Source organism: Amphiura filiformis, chromosome 1, assembly GCF_039555335.1.
Source record: "Amphiura filiformis chromosome 1, Afil_fr2py, whole genome shotgun sequence".
NCBI classification, from domain to species: domain Eukaryota; kingdom Metazoa; phylum Echinodermata; class Ophiuroidea; order Amphilepidida; family Amphiuridae; genus Amphiura; species Amphiura filiformis.
In genome coordinates, this window is record NC_092628.1 from 23,412,035 (window position 1) to 23,433,796 (window position 21,762).

General features: G+C 37.3%; 1 protein-coding gene across 1 annotated transcript; it reads right to left on the reverse strand.

Moving 5' to 3' along the window:
• Positions 1–3,532: 3,532 nt before the first annotated feature.
• On the reverse strand, positions 3,533–21,485 carry LOC140171828 (NAD kinase 2, mitochondrial-like). The gene is made up of 8 exons (XM_072195193.1): positions 20,958–21,485; positions 10,659–10,747; positions 9,137–9,394; positions 8,491–8,715; positions 7,703–7,798; positions 7,254–7,309; positions 5,579–5,759; positions 3,533–4,704 (listed from the first exon to the last, which is right to left on the reverse strand). Exons 1-8 carry the CDS (start codon positions 21,297–21,299, stop codon positions 4,566–4,568), a joined length of 1,386 nt encoding a protein of 461 aa, XP_072051294.1. The 5' UTR covers positions 21,300–21,485; the 3' UTR covers positions 3,533–4,565.
• Between the last annotated feature and the right edge of the window lie 277 nt (positions 21,486–21,762).

Here is a 21,762-nt window from a genome sequence, read left to right on the forward strand (position 1 = left end):
TCAAAAAAAAAAAGGATTTTTATACCACTGGAAACCTCTGGCTACATAATGTTTATGTACTAAAACTTTCATTTGTTTAGCAAAAAGATCGTGAAATTTGAATTATGTTTTGGTACACCAGAACGAAATTCCAACACATTGTCTATGGAGCAATGTTATAAATCATTCATAACTTGAAATGGAATCAACTGAAATTTTGGGAGTAAGCTTTTTTTGTGGGTTTCTACTGAAAAATGTCATAAAAAGAGGATGCTAGGATCATGAAACACTCCTTTAAAATTCATTTAGCTTTTTAATCTCCCTCCTTTTGCTGAACTTGGACATTACATCTTTGAAAAGATCATACATGCAATATATTAGGTGATTTGTACAGCCCCTCTTGAAAACTTCTGCCTTGCACACACACTTGCTCCATTAGCACTATAAAGTTGCATCATCATTTTCAGCTGCATGTGGAAAATTCCTCCTTCCCCCTCCCTGTAAACTCAGGATTTTCCCTTCTCCTCTGCCACTTCTAAGTGAACAAACTAAAATTTCGTTGGCATCTTATTACGTTTGTAAAAACAAATAGTTAAATTATTGGTCTTTCATAGTAGGAATTTTCAACATTTCATACTTATGTTACTGGGATGGAGAGAGGTAGGAAAGGGGTCATGCAGCCTCACAATGAAAGCACTTTTGTTATAGGAAGTTACCATATTGTTGGTTTGTTCCATAACAGTAAGATTATCCTTGTTTCATAAACCTTTTTGTCATGAAGGAATCTTAAAAATGTTAATAGATTTCACCAAAATTGGAGGATGTAGGCCCCTAATCTCCATTAAAATAGCTCAAAATATAACTAATGTAAGTTTTATTCTATCATGATTGTTACAAAAATAATGCTGATATTTATACTTTTCTATTTAATACTATCTGAGGGCAATGCATACTTCAGTTCTCAGCAAATTCTCTTCCAATTTGCCATAGGTGAGACATTAAAATTGTTGACCAATTCAGTTTTTCAAATGATAAACTTATTTCGTTGAGATATACTACAATTGTTTTTCACAATGAAAAAACAAGTTTTTCCAGTTGATAAACTCAGTTTTTCCAGTTGATAAACTCAGTTTTTCCAGTTGATAAACTCAGTTTTTCCAGTTGATAAACTCAGTTTTTCCAGTTGATAAACTCAGTTTTTCCAGTTGATAAACTCAGTTTTTCCAGTTGATAAACTCAGTTTTTCCAGTTGATAAACTCAGTTTTTCCAGTTGATAAACTCAGTTTTTCCAGTTGATAAACTCAGTTTTTCCAGTTGATAAACTCAGTTTTTCCAGTTGATAAACTCAGTTTGTTGCTGATAATGAAGTTTTTCAAAACCTCAAAACAAAGAATCTGATAAACGCACTTTATCGATGAACTCATCATATCAGGCGAAAAACTGGGTTTATTTTAATTACTGGCCCAATCATAAAAACTTGCTTTTTAAATGATAAACAGTGTTTATGATTAGTAAACTTGGTTTTTTGATAAATTCAGTTTATCAGGCAAAAAAATAACCTTTTCTAATTACTGAGCATCTTGTGTAATGAGAAAAGTAAAACAAAAACAAGTTTTTCAGTTATAAAGAGTCACTGACCAACTGCGTTTTCTTATTAATCAAAAATTGGAGATTCAATGTAAAATTGATCATAGATCATTCTGTTCTTTTTGGTTCAAAACCAAGTTTCATGATGAACTTATTTGTTTGATGAACTCAGTTTGTTGGGTTAAAAACTAACCATTTCTTATTACTGAGCATTTGGCATAATTAGATGTAATCTGTGTTTATAATCCAAAAAAAAAAAAAAAAAAAAAATGTTCATCCATATTTTGATGTCATGCCTTAGACACAATATCAAGTTGCTTCACACATTTCCTCTTCATCGAACTGAATTTATACTCATTGCAGAGGTAAAAAACTATAACGGATAAACATGATTAATATGCATACAATAAGGTACTATAATGCTGGTTTCATACCGGTTGCCGCTGAGCGAAATGACGCACATGAACAGTGCAGCCAAACGGACACAATCAATGCTTTTGATTGGCTGAGACGTCATGACACTTGCCTCAGAGGCATGCAAATATGACAGGGGCATAAGTCTCAAGTAGTATGGGTCCATGACCAGGGACAGAGCGATTTGCGCGAACTTTCTTTCCGCGCAATTTAGAGATACATGATTTGCACTGAAAAAAAAAGTTCCGTGCAATTCCGCACGATTTGCTATTTTTTTTCCGTGCAAATCGCCTGTCCCTGTCCATGACCAACAAACTCTATATTCTTAAATCCTTATTTAAAGAGTTTAGATGCAAAATATGATATATCCAATATCTGCTTTCTGTATTCTTACGTCAGTTGCCATACAATGCCCAAGGCATGCTTATACCTTTGGGTGGTAATCAATGGACAATATTCATAACAGCTCCCCATTTCACACCTGGGTAGAAAGAAGCAGGTGAGGTAAAGCACCTTGCCCAAGTGCACAACGCCATGGTGCTGCACGGGCTTGAACTCGCAATCCTCTGGTTGTAAGGCAGAGCCTGTACTGCTGCGCTACAATACCCGTAATTATGTGACATGCATCACAATTTATCAAGGGCACACAGGAAAGTATGCAATGTGATGAATGTCACATTTAGTCAATATGTGACATTCATCACAATGCTAAATCAACATTCATCAAGGAATTGTGACATGATCTGGTCCATGGAGGCCAAAGGAGGCATTTTTGAAAATTGAATTACTGTAATTATTACCATATAGGAACATAAGGCTATCATACTGAAAACACCAAAGGTTTAGCATACTTCGTTCTAAAGTCGTGAAGTTTTGTGATGTCTATTTTCTTCCCTTTTTGTCTTTAATTTTAAATTTGCGGCCTTTGGCCTCCATGGACCAGATTGTGTCACAATTTACAAAATGGATGAATACTACACTGAATCCTTTGTCATAACCCAACTGCACATGCCATAGAGGCTGTCAGCCTTTTGCCATCTTGTGGGTAAAAGCTGGTTAATTGATATGGTTGCATTTCCCTTTATTGTCATGGGTGCAAATCGGTACTCGTCTATAGGTTATCACATGATTTCTTTTATACTTGAAGGTAATTATATTGATTTATCCACAAGATGGTTGAAAATGATGTCATACTGACGACCTCTATTGGGTTACACTTGTTGGTGATCAGTGAAAAACAAAACATTCTAAAAGTGACAACAAAATAAAATATATGCAAACAACTTTGATTGCAGACCACAAGTTGTGGACCACCATAGTATGACTTCTGATGTGTGTGTGTTTTTGCACGCCAATGCAACATCAAATTACATATCGTCACTGGGCGGGAAAAACCTCATATGTACATTTGGCCCTTGAATATGGATGAAGCAAACCCTTCAATATAAAGTCTACACTTACAATGCTTTATCCATGTTCAAGGGCCAACAGTAAATATGAGTTTTATTCCTGCATTTACTTTGGCCCTTGAACATGGATGAAGCAAATTCTTCAATATAAAGTCCACACCTACAAGGCTTTATTCATGTTCAAGGGCCAAAACTACATATGAGGTTTTTCCCGCCCAGTGACGATATGCAGGTGTAAAGGTTAATTAATGGACTATTCCAGTTGAAATCCATACACCTCTGCGTACGATATGACCTTAATCTCCCACACCAGGGATGTAGATTTCAAATGGAGTCAACCATTCAGGTAAGCCTAACCCAATTTGAAATTCACACTCCCTATGTAGAAGATTACGGTTAGCAACTATTTTAGACCATTGCGATTTGGTAGTTCACAGCATCTTGCGAATGGTAGTGAGCTTTGGAAAAAATTGCATTGATAATTTCATAGCGAGTGTGTAGAATAATTCAAATATCACAGATATACTTTTGTAAGTCCTGTGGTTCTTGAGTTATGTTGTAAAGAGGGATGAAACAACAACCCTTTTGTAAAACATACAAAACTCATTAACAACAATAAATCAAACAAGTTTTCAAAGTATATGATTTGAAGAATGAACTTTTGCAAAACATCAAAGTGTTATTTGTCAATAATATATTGATTTAGATAATGAAAATGAATTTTTTGTTGTTGCTACGACCAACAATTGATAGTCTTCCCATAAGGTCATGTCTTCCATACAGGGTGTTTGGATTTCAACTGGAATAGCTAGTTAACACAAATGTGCAGATTCAGTTTCCAAGATACTGGCCTTTTTTTGTGTGTGAAGTCTGACACAAAAATCACACATATAGTGTGATACCACAGAGTGAAGTAGTCAAGGAGGGCAGTTGGCTCACTTGTGAGAAGTCACTGCGACACCCCTCAGTGGCGTAACAAGCAAAGGAAGGGCAATATGAGAAGTATTGCTCCTTTTGCCCCTTTGAAAGTTGCCTTTTCTCTCCTTGTCCCCCTCTGAAAAAGCCCTGGCTACACCACTGAAGCTACATTTGTGTCACACACAAATAAATCATGATTGTTTACATCCCAACTGTTTACTCCTCTTTGACCTGTGTCATATGTTAAAGGTCATACGTCAAGTGTCAAGTTCAAAAGTTCGTAGAGCATCCTCTGGCTTTGTTTCTAGTGTTGCTATTGCACCATCATTGAAGATAAAAGAAGAACCACCATCCATGACTAGGCAAGCATCGAAACACCTGGACCGCACTATAATCCTGTTAAAAATATCAATACAAATTGAGAGTAATACATTATCTTAAATTAATGTAAAAGGGTAAAGTGAGGAGAGTGTGTGAGCCTTTAAAATAAGTTTTCAGTCCATGTAGATACACAAGGGAAAATATTTAAGTTTAGGATTTCCATATGGACATCTATGTAATATTTACATGACATTCAAGAGACAATATCATGACATTAAAGAGACAATAGCATGACATTTACGTGACATTCCCATTACACAGGCAGTCTGAGTACACAACCTAACTCTTATCTCAAGGACACTGTATTAGCCTACTGCATTATCTGTACTATGTTGTAGTTCAATTTATAATTATAATTCAGTGATGATGAATTTTGTGTAGCTCAGGTAACATGACATTTATCATTCACATAACATGCATGTGACATCTGAACTTACTTCCTTGCATGTCCCCTTTTATTTAGGGCTCTTTATATAAAACTCAACTGCTGCCAATGTTCCAAAATATCATTTTTGAATATGCCATGCAGGGCATACCATAACTCATGACATACATATGATACCATTGCGACATTCATGTCACAGTCACACCTTTAGGTAACAAACAGCTGCTGAAAATTCCATTAGAAATAAGAGCCTCATTGTTTACACCATATGCAAGAAACATGTTCACCATGAGACATAATATTCAAACAATATTCACACAACATTCACATGACATTCATGTGACAATCATGAGACATTCACATGACATTCATGAGACATTCACATGACATTTATGTGACATTCACATGACATTCATGTGACATTCACATGACATTCATGAGACGTTCACATGACATTCATGTGACATTCACATGACATTAATGTGACATTCACATAACACTCACCTTCTAGCATATCCCCTTGGTAGCCATATCTGCTGGTAGATTCCATTAATAATTGGATCCCTTATTGTATACACCATACTTGGCTCGCTAGCATCAAATATAACTCTGTCGTTAAACTCCTGGGCAATGTTCTGTACAATCTCTTCTGACACAGGAATGTCAGTGCCAGTTTCCTTTTGAACTGTTTCAAAAATAATAATACAAATACAATAATATAGGCTATGGTGGTCAGGAAGAATTCGCTACTTGCAGGGTTCCGCCATTATGCACTATGTGCGGAAAAGCCTCGGACTGGCAGCATACATGAATGGGAACTGAACTAGTCATAACATTCTGTGTAAGATAACGTAATTCTTCCTTTTATACATGCTGCCAGTTTGAGGCACTCCCTGCACATAGTGTATAATGGCGGAACCATGCAAGTAGTGAATAGTGTTATTTAATTACATGTACCAATCATTATTCAATTATTTTTCCTCCCCAAACTCTTTAAATTTGTTCTTATATTTCTACTTTGCCAAATAAGGCACTGTTTCTTCTTGTTTGTTGATGTTTCTCACAAGGACAGACCTTGATTTTGTAAATGATATCAACTTCTTGAAGCTACTGCAAAGAAAGTTGGACTAGGAATGAATACCAAGAAGACCAAGGCAATGCTGCACATGGATGTGACTTAGAAATGGGCTAATCCAGTTAACATTCATACACCCCTATGGAAAACTCATATTACACAGGAGGTGTAGATTTCAAACGGAGTCACCCATTCAGATATCTCTGTGGAAGATAAAGGTTATGTCTTCCATAGGGGGTGTATGGATTTCAACTGAAATAGCCCAACAGTGCAAGGGTTCTTATTAAGGGTGGCAGGCCAAACACAGAAAACAATCAAGAGGTCTCCCTATAAAAGAAAGATTACATTGGCATGTTGGCAGAGGACACAGGACTAAACTGAACTGGACATAAAGAATTGCATGCAGGATACAGCGGTTCGGAAAGCCATACAGGAATAAGCAAGTAAGTTTGTTGATGTTTATCTTTCTCATATATACATACATCATTCTCAAATGATGCATACATCTACTTTTACTGCTACATTATGCATGGGTTACTTGTAACATTTTTGCACGTGGTTATGATGTCCATTTCTGGTCAAATAGTGACTTTGAAAGGTGGAAGGTGGTGATGATGAAGTGGACTTGGGCTATTCTAGATGAAATCCACATACCCCCTATGAAAGATGTGACCTGAAACTTGCACACAGGGAGTATGAATTTCAAATGGGGTTACCTGAATGGGTGGCTCCATTTGAAATCTATACCCCTTCTGTGGGAGACTATAGGTCATGTCTTCCACAGGGGGTGTATATATTTCAACTAGAATAGCTCACTGGAAAGGATACAGGTATAATATGTGACACAATTTGGTCATGTAGGCCAAAGGAAGCATTTTGGAAAATTGAGTTACTACAATTATTACCATAAAAAACATTATAGGCTATCATAATGAAAACACCAAAGGTCTAGCATACTTGGTTCTAAATTATGAAGTTTTGTGATATCTATTTTCTTATGTATTTTTTTGTTTTCTTACTCCATATATTTACCTTCAACTCAATTTCAAATTTGCCGCCTTTGGCCTCCATGGACCAGATTGTGTCACATATGTTATCACTTACTTATTCTCATTATTTCTTGTACACTCTGTGGAGGTAACTTGTTAATGTTGTATGTCCTGAAACAAACAAATAAAAACGCATTAGCCTAAATATTGGTCAAATTTGAGATTTGAGCAGTTTCTTATGATCATAAACATCCTGCAAAAAGTGAACTGAAAATAAATCAACAAAATAAAGTAACTTATGAAACATCAAGTTTAGAATGTTTACTCTCCGTCTCTGGAAGGAAACTGTTAACCTGGTCTCATTTAAAACCTAGTATTTCTTTATTGCTTATAACCAGCAAAAACTATCCTGATAATTACGGCAATAAAGCTGGCAATCTCAAACTTAAATTTGACAAATGGTTTCACGATCGGTTTGTTACAGTGAATTCCTTTAAAGTGTGCTTCGGCCTCTAGCTTTATGCCTATGCATAGTATTAATCACTGTGTATTTCCCCTACTTACCACGATGTAGATCCCGTGCCTGTACAAACAGTGATCCCGGAATTTTTCTGTTTCTCCATTGGTCCACCGTCTATGGAAATTTCATAGTAGGATGCTCTGAAATGTTGGGTGGGAAAAGAAAGAAAGAAAACAAGTCAAAATAATTGCAAAAAGTTAACACAAACATGGAAACTTATCCATTAATTTGACTGGCTCACTTTTGAAAGTTGAATTGTTTTTGTTTTTGTACCGATTTATTCCGAATCCAAATGAGTTGGATTACTAACCAACCTTTACAGAAAATCCAACTCCCAAAAGAAAATTTCAACCCTCCCTAACTTACCTTCTCCCTAATAGTGTAATTTTTTGAGAATTGGCACGGTAAACACAAAATTGATTTCACCTTTATTTTGGGCAAAACTAGTGTAAAATTGAAAATTAGCCTGGTGAACACAACATTTTGGGAGTAAATAGTGTAAAATCGTTCACCCTTCACACACAATCATCACTATAACACAGGGCAAAAATAATGTCCACTGACCCTGATACATCGCTGAACATGTAAAATACTTGGACCCAAAAACAATTTTACAACAACCAAACTGCACCAAATGTTGTTGTTACCTTCAACAATAGCATACAAACATGCCAGACAACATGTGTTTCCGATCTCTCCCTAGTATTTAATTTTTTTTACTATGGTACTTGAGCTAGAACCTCGCCACACACACATTCTAGAGCTAGAACCTCGCCACAAACACACATATGATCATAGCAATGCACCAACCATTACTTCAATAAGTTCTCACCTAGAAGACAGAGACTCCCCCATAAAGACCTCATTCAGCGCCCTCACAGGCAGCACCCGTGGTCCTGTGTCTATATCTCCATAGCTGTTGATTAATGTATCTTGCTGATATATATGTCTATCTCTATGATCAGGGAAGCTAAGTTCTTCTTCATGTAAATCAATAGGGACCATATTTATTATACCACATTCAATGGTGGCCCTGATTCGCTGTCGCCATTTCCATCTGTGAAAACAAATATATAATAACAATATCATTTAATTTTTTCTGGTTCGTTATGATTATGGAGAGATCTTATTTTACTGAGCAAAAATGAATTTATATTATTTGTGTCTGAACTGAGGGGAATTTGCCAAATAATATGGCAATGACAATCATTTTGAATAATAATAAATAATAATACAACATGTAATAAGTTGGATTGCAAATGCCTTATGCTGGATCTGTGATCAGCTTCTCAGGCATTAAATGAAAAACAAAAAACAATGCAATAAAAAGGTGCTACAAAATTAATACAAGTAGGTCTTCAGAGAAGTTTTAAAGCATTGTACAATTGCACTCTTTTAGGAGCTGCAACTAAGAAAGACCTATATCACCATAGGTTAGACCCAGTTTTTTGTGCTACACACATAATATAGTAACTTACTTAAACTTTCCCGTAGTAATCATCTTCACAGCTGCATCAAAGCCATCTAGTGTACTGTACTTATTAGGTAAACAAAGGTAGCCTTCAGACCTGTGCGTGTCTGTGTTAACACCTAATACCGGCTTATCATCTAGCACTTTACTAGCAGCCATAAGGAACGTTCCATCCCCTCCAGCAGATACAATCATGTCAGCTTCTTGGATTTGGGCTGTTGTATAATCTTGTCTCTGCACAATATCCACTTCAATGCCATATTTCCTGGATTTCAAAAAGAACAAAAAAAATCAGTTTCAAATTCAAAATGTATACCAGTAGTGTATTATATAGTACAAATGACATAAGGGAACAAACCAAAAGATCGATGACGTCCTATAAACGAAATTAGTTTCGTTTAGGGGGGAGGGGGTAAAATACTCGATTATGTTTGTCCAAAAACATCGTCATTATTTTTATGATGTCAAAATTTTCAACATTTCATTATTACGTTTCTGGCAGGGAGGGAAGGGGTCGGGTCAGAAACGAAACTAGTTACGTTTATAGGACGTCATCGATCTTTTGGTTTGTTCCCTAATGATTCCTAATTAAATAATTTAGATTACATCGCCAGACCTTCATTTTTAAGGAGCTCAACGGAGAGCTCCTGACAACATTTCAGGAGTGCTATTTATCAAGCTCCTCGTTTCTTGAAAATACCATAATATGTTATGCTGGACATTATAAATTGAGCTCCCTGTTGATCTCCATAATAAAGTTGGTAGGGTGATAAATAGAGCTCCACCACTTTCTAGAAATAATAAAGGTCTATATCGCTACAAAAATTCTAGTATAGGGTCTACTACATCTTGGTGTGATACTCACTGCTTTGAAATATGACCACACCAACCACAATTTTCAGCAGGAGATTAAAGGAATTAGGGAGTGTATGGATTTCAACTGGAATTTCATCCAGAGAATTTTCAGCTTGATCAATCGTCTTATATATACAATGTATGCTCCGGAATCTAAGCCCAATCTAAGCAACAAATCCCTAACAAATTTGTGACCTGCTCCCACAAAACCAGACATAAGTCACTGATTTTGAAAATTGAGTTTTTGATATCATCATTTAGTATCTAGATCTTCAGCTTTCATTTGATACCAAAAATATGTTTCTGGGACATGTGGTCCTCATTCTACGGTCTTTCAACGGGAAGGGGGGGGGGAAGCGACACATAAAGAAAAGACAAATGCAAGAAAAATGGCATTAAAATTCTAAAATAACATGTTTAAGGACTTGGTTTAGCTCAGAAAATGCTAAATTTTTGTGCTTTAGACATAAAAGAATATGTTGTTTTCAATGGTAGGTCAAAGTAAACATATTAAGGAATCAAAAAATAATAAGAACTGAAAAACAAAGTCTGCAAGGTTTTTCACCCCTTTCCCAACTTTGATTCGCCGTATCTCAAAATGCCTGAGTGCGACTTATGGCGGGTTTTGTCAGAGCGGGTCACATCCCATCATGTGTACATTGTACAATACTTACTCCAATGTGGACACAATCATATGCAGATTTCGCAAGTGTATTTCATGGATTCCCATCAGTCTGTCATAGTCTGAGCCACGCATAGCCAGCTGAAATAAATGCGCAAGAAAATATTAACAAGGCGGTTCTCGAACCACGAGTCTCGCCTGCTTTCGTGACCGCCTGCTTTTGCGATTACTTTGGTAGAGGTAAATGAATTTGGCGGTTATCGGCTGGGCACGATTATCTGGCTGATGGTGACTGTATGCCCATGCAACAGTTTTTACTAATTTGACTTCAGATTACCCCTGGTGGACTCGAAATGACCTTCCCAAAATTTGGCTTTAAATGATGACTGTACCCACCAAGTGTCATGCCCATACGACAGTATTTACTCATTTGACCTCAGATGACCCCTGGTGACCCAGAAATGACCTTCCAAAAATTTGGCTTTAAATGTTGACTGTACCCACCAAGTTTCATGCCCATATGACAGGTTTTACTAATTTGACCTCAGATGACCCCTGGTGACCTCAAAATGACCTTCCAAAAATTTGGCTTTAAATGTTGACTGTACCCCCAAGTTTCATGCCCATCCAACAGTTTTTACTAATTTGACCTCAGATGACCCTGGTGACCTCAAAATGACCTTCCAAAAATTTGGCTTTAAATGTTGACTGCACCCACCAAATTTCATGCCCATATGACAGTTTTTACTAATTTGACCTCAGATGACCCCTGGTGACCCTGAAATGACCTTCCAAAATTTGGCTTTAAATGTTGACTGTACCTACCAAGTTTCATGCCCATCCGACAGTTTTTACTAATTTGACCTCAGATGACCCCTGGTGACCTCGAAATGACCTTCCAAAAATTTGGCTTTAAATGTTGACTGTACCCACCAAGTTTCATGCCCATACGACAGTTTTACTAATTTGACCTCAGATGACCCCTGGTGACCTTGAAATGACCTTCCACAAATTTGGCTTTAAATGTTGACTGAACCCACCAAGTTTCATGCCCATACGACAGTTTTTACTAATTTGACCTCAGATGAACCCTAGATGACCTCAGTGACCTTGACCCACTAACCAATACAAACCGGTTCTGTCTCGGGTCAAGATGCACCCACCCACCAAGTTTGAGGAACGTGCAACCCCTAGTCTCCGAGAAAATAGGCGGAAGGCAAACTTTAACCAAAACTTTAACCAAATTTGTCACATCCACACACACACCCCCACACACCTACATACACACATACGGAAAAGTGATTATATAGTCTCATGCCTTATCAGGCGAGACAAAGACAAAAATTGATAACATCTCATTGACTTCTGAGGCAACTATTAATTTGAAACACTGTATCCGCACACAAAATATGATTTAATCCAAGCTGTTCATTAAGTTGTAATCATAAGAGAGTATGTTTTACATAAATAATTATATAAATCATAGACCCGGGGGTCACTCCCATTGTGGCCTGTACACCATCCGCGATAATGAAAACGCGTAAAAGGGTAGTTTTTCAGGGATATGCACGATACGCCACAGTAACGTGTTTAGGGTGTCAAAAACATGAAAAATTGGAAAAAGGGTATCAAAATTGCAACTTGCTAATACGTGGAAATGAAATTTAGGGTATGAAATTTGATGCAAGGAATAAAATCCCTGTTTAGGGTATCATTTTAGCCAAGGGTTAAATCCTTGTTTAGGGTGCTTTTCAAAAGTTGATTATCGCGGATGGTGTACAGGCCACAATGGAAGTGACCCCCCCGGGTCATAGACCCCGTTTAGACTAGAGAAAAGTCGAATTCAAATTCGACATCGAATTCGATTATGACAGAGGATTAGCATAAATTAATTCGTGTTTGTGGTTTTTAGTGGGTGTTTACACTATACGCCCGAACGAATTCGACTCTGTTGAATTCGAATACGACTATTTATGCCCTCTGTCATCCAGTATTTTTTTTTATCAAACCTAAGATTATAATTCATTATTTTCTATTTTAAATGCCTGTATACTTTTTAAACAAAAAATCTACATGCAAAGTAGTACGGTTGAGATAAAAGTCAGCGTTAACTTTGCGGTAGAAACGTTTTGAGTACGTCGCCATATTGAATTTATAACACATATTTTCCTCATTCTGTGCATGTGCAGAACGCGTCACTGCTCAACTTGTGACGTCATAGTTCATATAAAATTCGTCCGCGGGGCGGCTCACAGAATTCAGGCCGAGAATTTTTTTTTTTACCTTGCTTTATGAACTCCATTTGCTCCCCGGGTCCCCATTTGCATCCGACTTATGAGATGATACTTTGAACCATTTACCCTAAATTAAAGTTAGGGATTATTTCAGATGAACTAACACCGCGATAAAATCAGCCATTTTTGTGGATTTACTTCGAGTTTGGAGTGAAAATTGGATGTACACTTACTACAGTATGCTGCACATGTACGAAAATACACAAGAACAGCTGTTGTTTATCGATATCACATTGCCGTTGCTTAGCGACAAATCGACGGACCCGAAATTTACCTCGCCAGTTCAGCGACACCCATGAAAAAGTCGAATTCAATTCGACTGACTGTTTAGACCAGGAAAAGTCGCACTTCAACCACGACAAAGTCGAATTGAATTCGACTTAATGAACCTCGGAGCATTGTTGAACAACGACTTTTGAACTCGACTTGGTCGTATTTTGAACAACGACTGTACCTGTTTAGACCTGAATTCGACTGAACTCGACTTCAAAAAAGTCGTTGTTGAAGTACGACTTTTCCCTAGTCTAAACGGGGTCTTAGAATTTGAAAAAAAGTACCAGAGGGTGTACTGTCCAAAATCATAAAAATTGTTATATCATAGTACGTCACATCGTTGAGAGTATGGCAAAATAATGCCTAGACTTGTTTCAAGTCCTTTGGTGTCCATAGTTAGTGAATGTAAAATTCATGGAAGCTTTGCCATATCTTCCAAAAATTTCTATTTCTTTCCCAAATTTGAAGTTATTTATTCTTTCAAAATAATTATTTACCCATCTATGATTTACCATCATAACTTGGTGAAAATCTATTTGACATTTGAATTATTACAAAGGCATTTATTAAGCGCCATTTCTAGCGATCACAGCGCATATGGTCACATGTCACAAATAGGTCACCCAAAAATGGAGGAGCCGTAACATGAAAATGCTTTCTTCACACTTCAAGTTTGGTTTATTCTATAAGTATAGCACCTATTGTGGAAAGTTTGGTGTCATTTTGTAGATAATTATGTTCTTTATCAAATACAAAAAACCCCAAGTCAATTGGACAACTACTTTGAGATTTATACTTCAATATGTAAGATTTGTCAATGGGGAGCCAAGCGGGGGAGCTGGGCGGGGAGCCCCATAGAGTTGTACACAAAATTGTGAAAATATGGCAAACTTCAAACCTTTGTATCTTAAAAAAGTTAAAAAGTACAACTAGCATGGACCACAAATTGCACATATATCATCCTGGATTGTAGATCTACCTCATAGTAGATCAACTTTAACAAAAGATGTAACTAATTAATTGCCTAATTAAATGCTAATTAAGACAGTTTTTCCTATATGTTACTGTACAAAGTGTACACGTAATGCTCTGACATTTCTAAATGGCCTATCTTTGGCCCGAATCATCCTGCTTATTCAAAAGTACACATATTTTTAAGGAAATTTGATGAGGAATTCAATTATGCTATTAGTTTTAGTGCCAGAAATGGAGGAAAAAGTTTTGATTGATAAATGTCATAAAAATTGTAAAATTATTTTACAATTTTTGACCACCCTGTATGTTTAACACAAGGGATACCAAACTCTTTCTTCCTAATTTGTTTGATGGGCCCATGAAATGTCTTTCTGAATCCATATTTATTTTGAGCTACATAGCTTTCAGAAAAGAAAAATATGGGGTTCACTGTGACAAGAAAGATACTAATTTTGTTGATGTTCCACCCTGTATATTTCTTACCCACCCTGTATTATGATGTTATATTTTGTTGATTTGGCATCCTTGTAATATAAGCTTTCCAGAAATATATACTTATAATGGTCTAAAATGTATTTATTAAAAGTTGTGTTGAAGTGAATCACAATTGGTGATATTTTCCTCATTTTACATTATGTTACACAAAAGATGACCAATTCATGACATGCGACCATATACATAATACAAGCATAATACATATTAATACATTTTTAAAAACACAAGAATATAAGCAGCATAGTTATTAAAAACAAAATTAAGACAAATTTAAAATAGGCAATTAAAAAGCCTATACATAAAATACACATCAAAATTTAAAAAGCGCGTGGGCAGTGGTGTCATACACAAACTAAAAATGTGGGAAAAGGTGGGTTTTTAATTTCCCTTTAAAACTTGACACAGAAATTGATTCACGAGGGTGATCGGCAGCTTATTCCATTCCCTTGGAGCAAAAGCCTGGAATGACCGATCACCCGCAGTTACTAAGTTGGTTCGCGGCTCGTACAGTCGTGTAGAATCATGTCCAGATCTCATACCTTCCCTTCCAGGTACGCATTTGCACAGACAGTCAGAAAGGTATGGCGGAGCTTCATGGTTAAGACACTTGTACACATAGAGCATGTTTTTAAACAAAATCCTGTCATTAACCGGCAGCCAGTGCAGATCAGACAATAGAACTTCCGCATTCTGGTCTCGGGGAACACGAAACACCAAACGAGCCGCTCTGTTTTGAAGCGACTGGAGACGCTTAAGGTCTCTGCTTTTGACCCCGTACAACAAAGCATTGGCATAGTCCAAACGAGAGGTGATCAGCGACCTGGCAAGATGGTTACAACAGTCAAAATCAATGTACCGACGTATTCTAAACATGTTCCTGAGATGGTAGTTAATAGAGCGACACATATCACTGACATGCTTGGACATGGACATAGTTGTGTCAAAAGTAACACCAAGGTTCTTTACAGTGGGTGAAGCGACAATTTCTGCATCTCCAATCTTGAGTTTAAGCTCAGGTAAATTGCTTAATTTGTAGGAAGTTGATGTGACGAAAAACTCAGTTTTCTGTTCATTTAGTTGTAATTTATTGCTTGTCATCCAACATTTTACGTCGTCAATACACTTAGACAGTCTAGAAAGAGCACGTTCGTCATCACCAGGTACACGCTGGGTCAAAAGAAACGTACATCTGTGTGTCATCAGCATATATATGGTATCTGATGCCATGCTTTCTTATGATGTGTCCCAAGGTATATGTATACATACTAAATAATTGCGGGCCCAACACGGATCCTTGAGGAACACCAAACTCGACGGGCTGAGGAGCAGAAAAATCATTTTCCACAGTCACGCGAAAAGTGCGATTTTGGAGGTAATTTTGAATCCAATGTAAAACGGTACCAGAAATGTGAAAAGTGTCTTGAAGCCGGTGAAATAAAATGTCATAGTCAACAGTGTCGAACGCTGAAGAAAGATCTAATAATACCAACAATACAACCCGGTGATTATCAATTTCAGCTAAAATGTCGTTTCTGTGCTGTGTTGCGGCTTATATGCCGACTGAAACTGCTCATATAGTTGGTTAGCACTCAGGTGTTTATTGATTTGATCAGCAACAATTCTTTCAATGATCTTTGAGAAATAGCAAATGTTAGACACTGGACGATAATTTTTCAAGCTGTTGGGGTCCAGTGATGGCTTTTTTAAAATTGGCGACACCACTGCCTCACGAAGCACACTTGGGAAAATTCCACTGGCAAGAGATTCATCTACAATATCAGTAAGTACAGGCAAGATAGATTCAATATTTTCTTTGAGGAGCCACATGGGGATTGGATCTAAAACACAACATTTGTTTGATAGTCCACCTATGATCTTATTTACTTGTTCTTTAGTGACTGGCTCAAATTGCTGAAATTGGTTCACCTGTGTGTATACTTGATTACCACTCTCTTGTGTGTATTCCTGAAAATTGCTAGATAGTGGACTTTCATATCATACTTTACCCCAAGCATACTGTGCACTGCAGGGGTAGTGTTTGAGCAAAATGCACACCATGCCCACAAGGTATACTTCCTCCCTAAGCTCATGTTGCTTGTCCTACACAAAAATTCTGACCTGACTAAAAAGCTGAGGGAGTCCAGTATATGATACTTCGACCATGGGTCCTAAGAAGAGCATGAATAGAGAAAAAGGGAGTACCTTTAGAATACCCTACCACATCGACGGCGCCGCGAAGCTGCACCTTTTTTTTGTAAAACTACGCCGACGTCGGCGATGAGTCAGGTTTTTAATCAAGTATGTCGGCGTTTGACTTAATGAAGATTGCATTCATCAAGGTAATAAGTGATAGTACGATTAAATTATTGTGGTTACTTCTAGATAGTAGTAATGTCATTTGAATTTAATTTAAGCATAATGAAATAACTATATTGTATTATATAATGGCTTAGAAGTATTAATTATGCGTAATAGATTTTAATGTACTCAAGTAAAAATGATGACCGCATCAAAAGATGATGTTAATAAAGCATGATATAATTATAATTAGTGTGACGTATAAGAGGCCGATTGTAATTGGTTATGAATGATTATATAATTCTAATTATTATGATGGATTAGAGGGCAATGGTAGTTAATTAATAATTATGACATAAGAGGGATAAGAGGGTTGTTGTAAGTAATTAACAATGATTGTTAATAGTGATTAAAGTTATATTGATAAGAGGAATCTTAATTGTTAATGAGTGGTTTGATTAAGAATGAGTAGCATTTATTTCATGGAGTAAATACGTTAAGTATCATATATTGAATAATGATATGATGGTGAATGAAGGTATCGTTGTTGCTGTGCTACAGCGACGCCAAAAAAGGTATCGCTGTTGACGTTACAGCGACGGCGCCGGTTAGACCTTTATGAGGCCTACACCGACGGCGTGTAAGGTAGACCTATTTCCGTAAGGCTACACCGACGGTGCAAAGGTGCACCTTATGTAGGCCTAACTGTTAAAGTTGTCATATTAGCAAATAAGTGTGGTGGAGGAAGGTATCGTTGTTGCCGTGCTACAGCGACGGCGCAAAGCTAGACCGTAGTACTGGGCTGCAGCGGCGGCGCGAAGGTATCGCTGTTGCCGTGCTACAGCGACGGCGCCAAGCTATACCTTTTCAATGGGCTACACCGACGGCGCGAAGGTGTCGTTGTTGGCATGCTACAGCGACTTTTTTGAGGGGCTAAACCGACGGCGCGAAAGTATACCTATTTCCGTATGGTAACACCGACGGCACTGAGGTATACCTTATTTGGTCATGTCGACAAATGAATGTAGGGGAGGTAGGTATCGCTGTTGCCAGGCGACGGCGCGAAGCTATACCTTTTACTGGGCCACACCGACGGCGCGAAGCTATCATTGTTGCTGTGCTACAGCGACGGCGCAAAGCTAGACTTTTTGCGTATTTTGTAATGACTTGATCAACTAAATGCAATGAAGAGGAGGAAGGTATCGCTGTTGCTGTGCTACAGCGACGCCACTAACCTATACCTTGCCATTGGGAAGGTACCGCTGTTGCCATGCTACAGCGACGCCGCGAATGATATGATGCACATGTGAAATGGGGAGTTGCTTGTTTGTTGACAAGAGGAAATATTAAGTTAAGTTGTCATTGGTAAGCGCATAATGCACATAACTTAGTTTGCACCTGTTTGTCACTGGTTGGGGCATTTTATGAACGACGTATACACTGGTTTATGTGATTTCATAATTTCCAGATATTATGAATAAAAACAGGACCGTGACCACTGAAAAGTTAATTAAGAAGAAACAGAACTTTTGCACCTGGTTATCACTGGTTGGGGCCTTTTATGAACACGTATACACTGGTTTATGTGATTTCATACTTTGCAGTTGTTATAAATAAAAACAGGACCGTGACCACTGAAAAGTTAATTAAGAAGAAAATGGTCATACAGTCCCGACTAATTAGGTGAAAAAATAAGCATCATAAAAAAAGACATTTCTTTTACAAGTTCAACAAAACATTGTGAATGAAACAGAACTGTTATCGTCCATCTTTATTCAGATTTGTGTTGAACGTAAGAATGCGGTCAATGTAAAGTAAAGCTTGTGAGTGGTAGGGGCGTTTTATGAACAACGTAAAATCATGATAATTTTTATCATTTAGGCCCATACTTAGCAAGGTCTTTTAAAAAGAAGAAATTTGGTACAAAATAATGGAAATCGGTATTAGGGTTGTTGAGAAATTGTCGTTGAAAGTTCACACGGCGATGTCGCTGTAGCCCTGCAACAACGATAACCTTCCTCACAGGCATCGCATTAATGCATGGGTGAATATTTATAAAGTATGTTAGTTAGTTTGTTTGTTTGTTAATTAATTCATTAATTATCAAACGGCGATTTTGCTGTAGCCCTGCAACAACGATAACCTTCCTCATGGGGATAACCATGATAACATTAATGACTGAATATTGATAAAAGTTAATTGTTTAAGAACGTTAATTAATTGATTAATTATCAAACTGCGAAGTCGTTGTAGCCCTGCAACAACGGTAACCTTCCTCGTGTGCATCATAATTTACATATTATACGATACTTAATGACAGAGTATTGTTTAAAGTTAATGTTTTTATTTAATGTTCTTAAGTTAATTAATAATTATTTATCTCTTCTTTAAATAAGATAATTAATGAATGGAAACCGATCATTATGCAGATTTATGATTCCTGGCTGATTATGGGAAGCAAAGCAATTAATTAAATTTAAAATTTACTAATGTTCCTCTTCTTCATTGTATAGTGGCATTATTAATTAAATTACTACAATGTTGTTTTGAATCTCTCTCTGCTTCGCTTATTTAATTTGCTGAATTAAGTGATTTATTTATTGCACTGAGTTAATCCATACATCATTCAATGTAATCCTATCATCGAGTTTCGCGCCGTCGGTGTAGCAGGGCTAAAACTAGGGTAGCTTCGGCTACGGCCAAATGTGGTAGGGTATAGTAAAGCTTAGCCAGAAAAAGTAAGGAGGAAGCCTTGATCAAGGCTAAATAATGCCATACAGGATATTAATAATAATATCACAATATTATTGTATGTGGCCATAACGCCCATCCTGGTAGCCACTTGAATATAACAGAAGCAAAACAAGAGTAAATAAACATCCCATATTAATTAACCCATGGCAATATTGACATAATAATACAGAGCTTTTGCTATCAAATTCAAATTATGGTGTTAATATACCATAAATTGTTTAGACTGTAGATGTTTGAGGGTCTGCTAAAGTTCTAAGAGTGCAGGGGTAGTGACCTATAATAGCCCAAAAGAAAGAACCCTGGTCTGTTTCAACCCGGCAAGAACTCACCTCTGATCCGGACTAACTTGATGATGCCCCGATCAATAAATGTTAACAAATCTTCAATCCGATCCGCTTTTGGTCCGAGGTATTTCGGATTGCCCTGTAGGGCATTATTAGTGACCCCTCCCCTACCGTAATGTGTAAATATGATAGATGGAGTAGATCTATGGCATACAACATTCCACTAATTGCTTCTCTATGACCCAAACAATGTTTAATTCAAGACAAGAGGCCAAGTAAAAAACAATGTTTAGTATCCAGCCCCCGGATCTAGGCTCTAGCCCGAGGTACTCACACCTCCGTCACTCACGATTTCCACTGGCCTTCTCCGTGCGAAGGTCTGAGACTCCTGAGCATATCTGGTCCAGGGTACACATAAATACCACTTTTTCTCATAAATACCACTTCCTACCATTCCTCACGTGAAGATGAGACTTAAACAAAACATATTTGGTGCATGTTCGTAAATTTTGAGCACATTTGAGGATGTAAAAAACCAGACTTGTGACCGTTTTGAATTCTTCCTATAAATAGATGCCGTCAGTGTGACATCATCACCGCGATGCGAGTTCACAGTGCCCCGTTTTTACGTACGTATGGCACTCATGGCCCTAGTGATGAAGGAACAGGGCCATGATGTTTCGGGCTACCCCGGATCCAGCCCTTTCTGAAAAAAGGAAGGACGTCCTTACGTCCTTTTATTATTACTTGAGGTGGCTCTTGTGAAATCTGTTTTCATTTGAGGGTGTAGGTAAACACAATCTTTACCTGCTTTAAAATGCTTATTGGACAGAAGCAATGAATTATTTATATAGTGGATATTAATAATATTTTTTTAATAACCAAAGTTTCAAAGGAAAGCGTGAGAATTTCAATCTTCTTTTTCTTGTTTGACAGTACAAAAATAATAATATTTTCCACACAATGATAAACACTCACCACTTTCCTTAATTTTTTCTCTGTCACTTCCCGATGATCTTTTTGGTGATCAGTGTATCGTCTTTTCTCAAATTCAAACCGAGACATTTTTGAAACGACAACTGCCCGTTTAGGGTTGAAAGAAATTGGTTCGCTACCATATTTCCTAATTGCATGATGATCATGTCCTCGATGTTTACTTTCTAACAAATAAACACTGCTTGTACATATCAGTCGTGTACGTGCAAAGTTGCCACAGTCATTTGCAGCCTTGAAATTTAAGCTGCACCAAATGCGTTGTTGATTGATAAATGTGGTGTTTGCTCCAGAAAGCTTGCTAAGAAATAGTCGCGATAATGCCATACTTCGTCCGTTTTTCAACGGTCTATAAATACTTTATGCAACTACATGATGTTGACTACAATATCTATATAATTGGTTTTTCTTTAATGATCTGAATTCTGTAAAAACTGCAGTGAATTATGCAGGCACTAGCATAAAATCACGCTCATCATGCAGCCTAGTCAACAAAACCTTTGACCTTTGACTGAATGACTGCAGTGTTGCCAAAACTTTTCAGCGTCAAGGCGCGGCGCATTGACTCGCCAGGCCGCGGTAAAGGATTCTCAAGTAGCCCAATTTTTTAAACTTCCAAAAAAGCGCCCAATACCGGATATTTGGGCGGATTTACCCGAATTTAGAACGCAAAACACCCAATTGGGCGGAAAAGCACTTGACTTTGAAACTTCCGGTACTTACTGGGAAGTTACTGACCGATCAATAAATGGTCACAAAACCCATTGTAATTTCAATTTTGAGCTTCAAA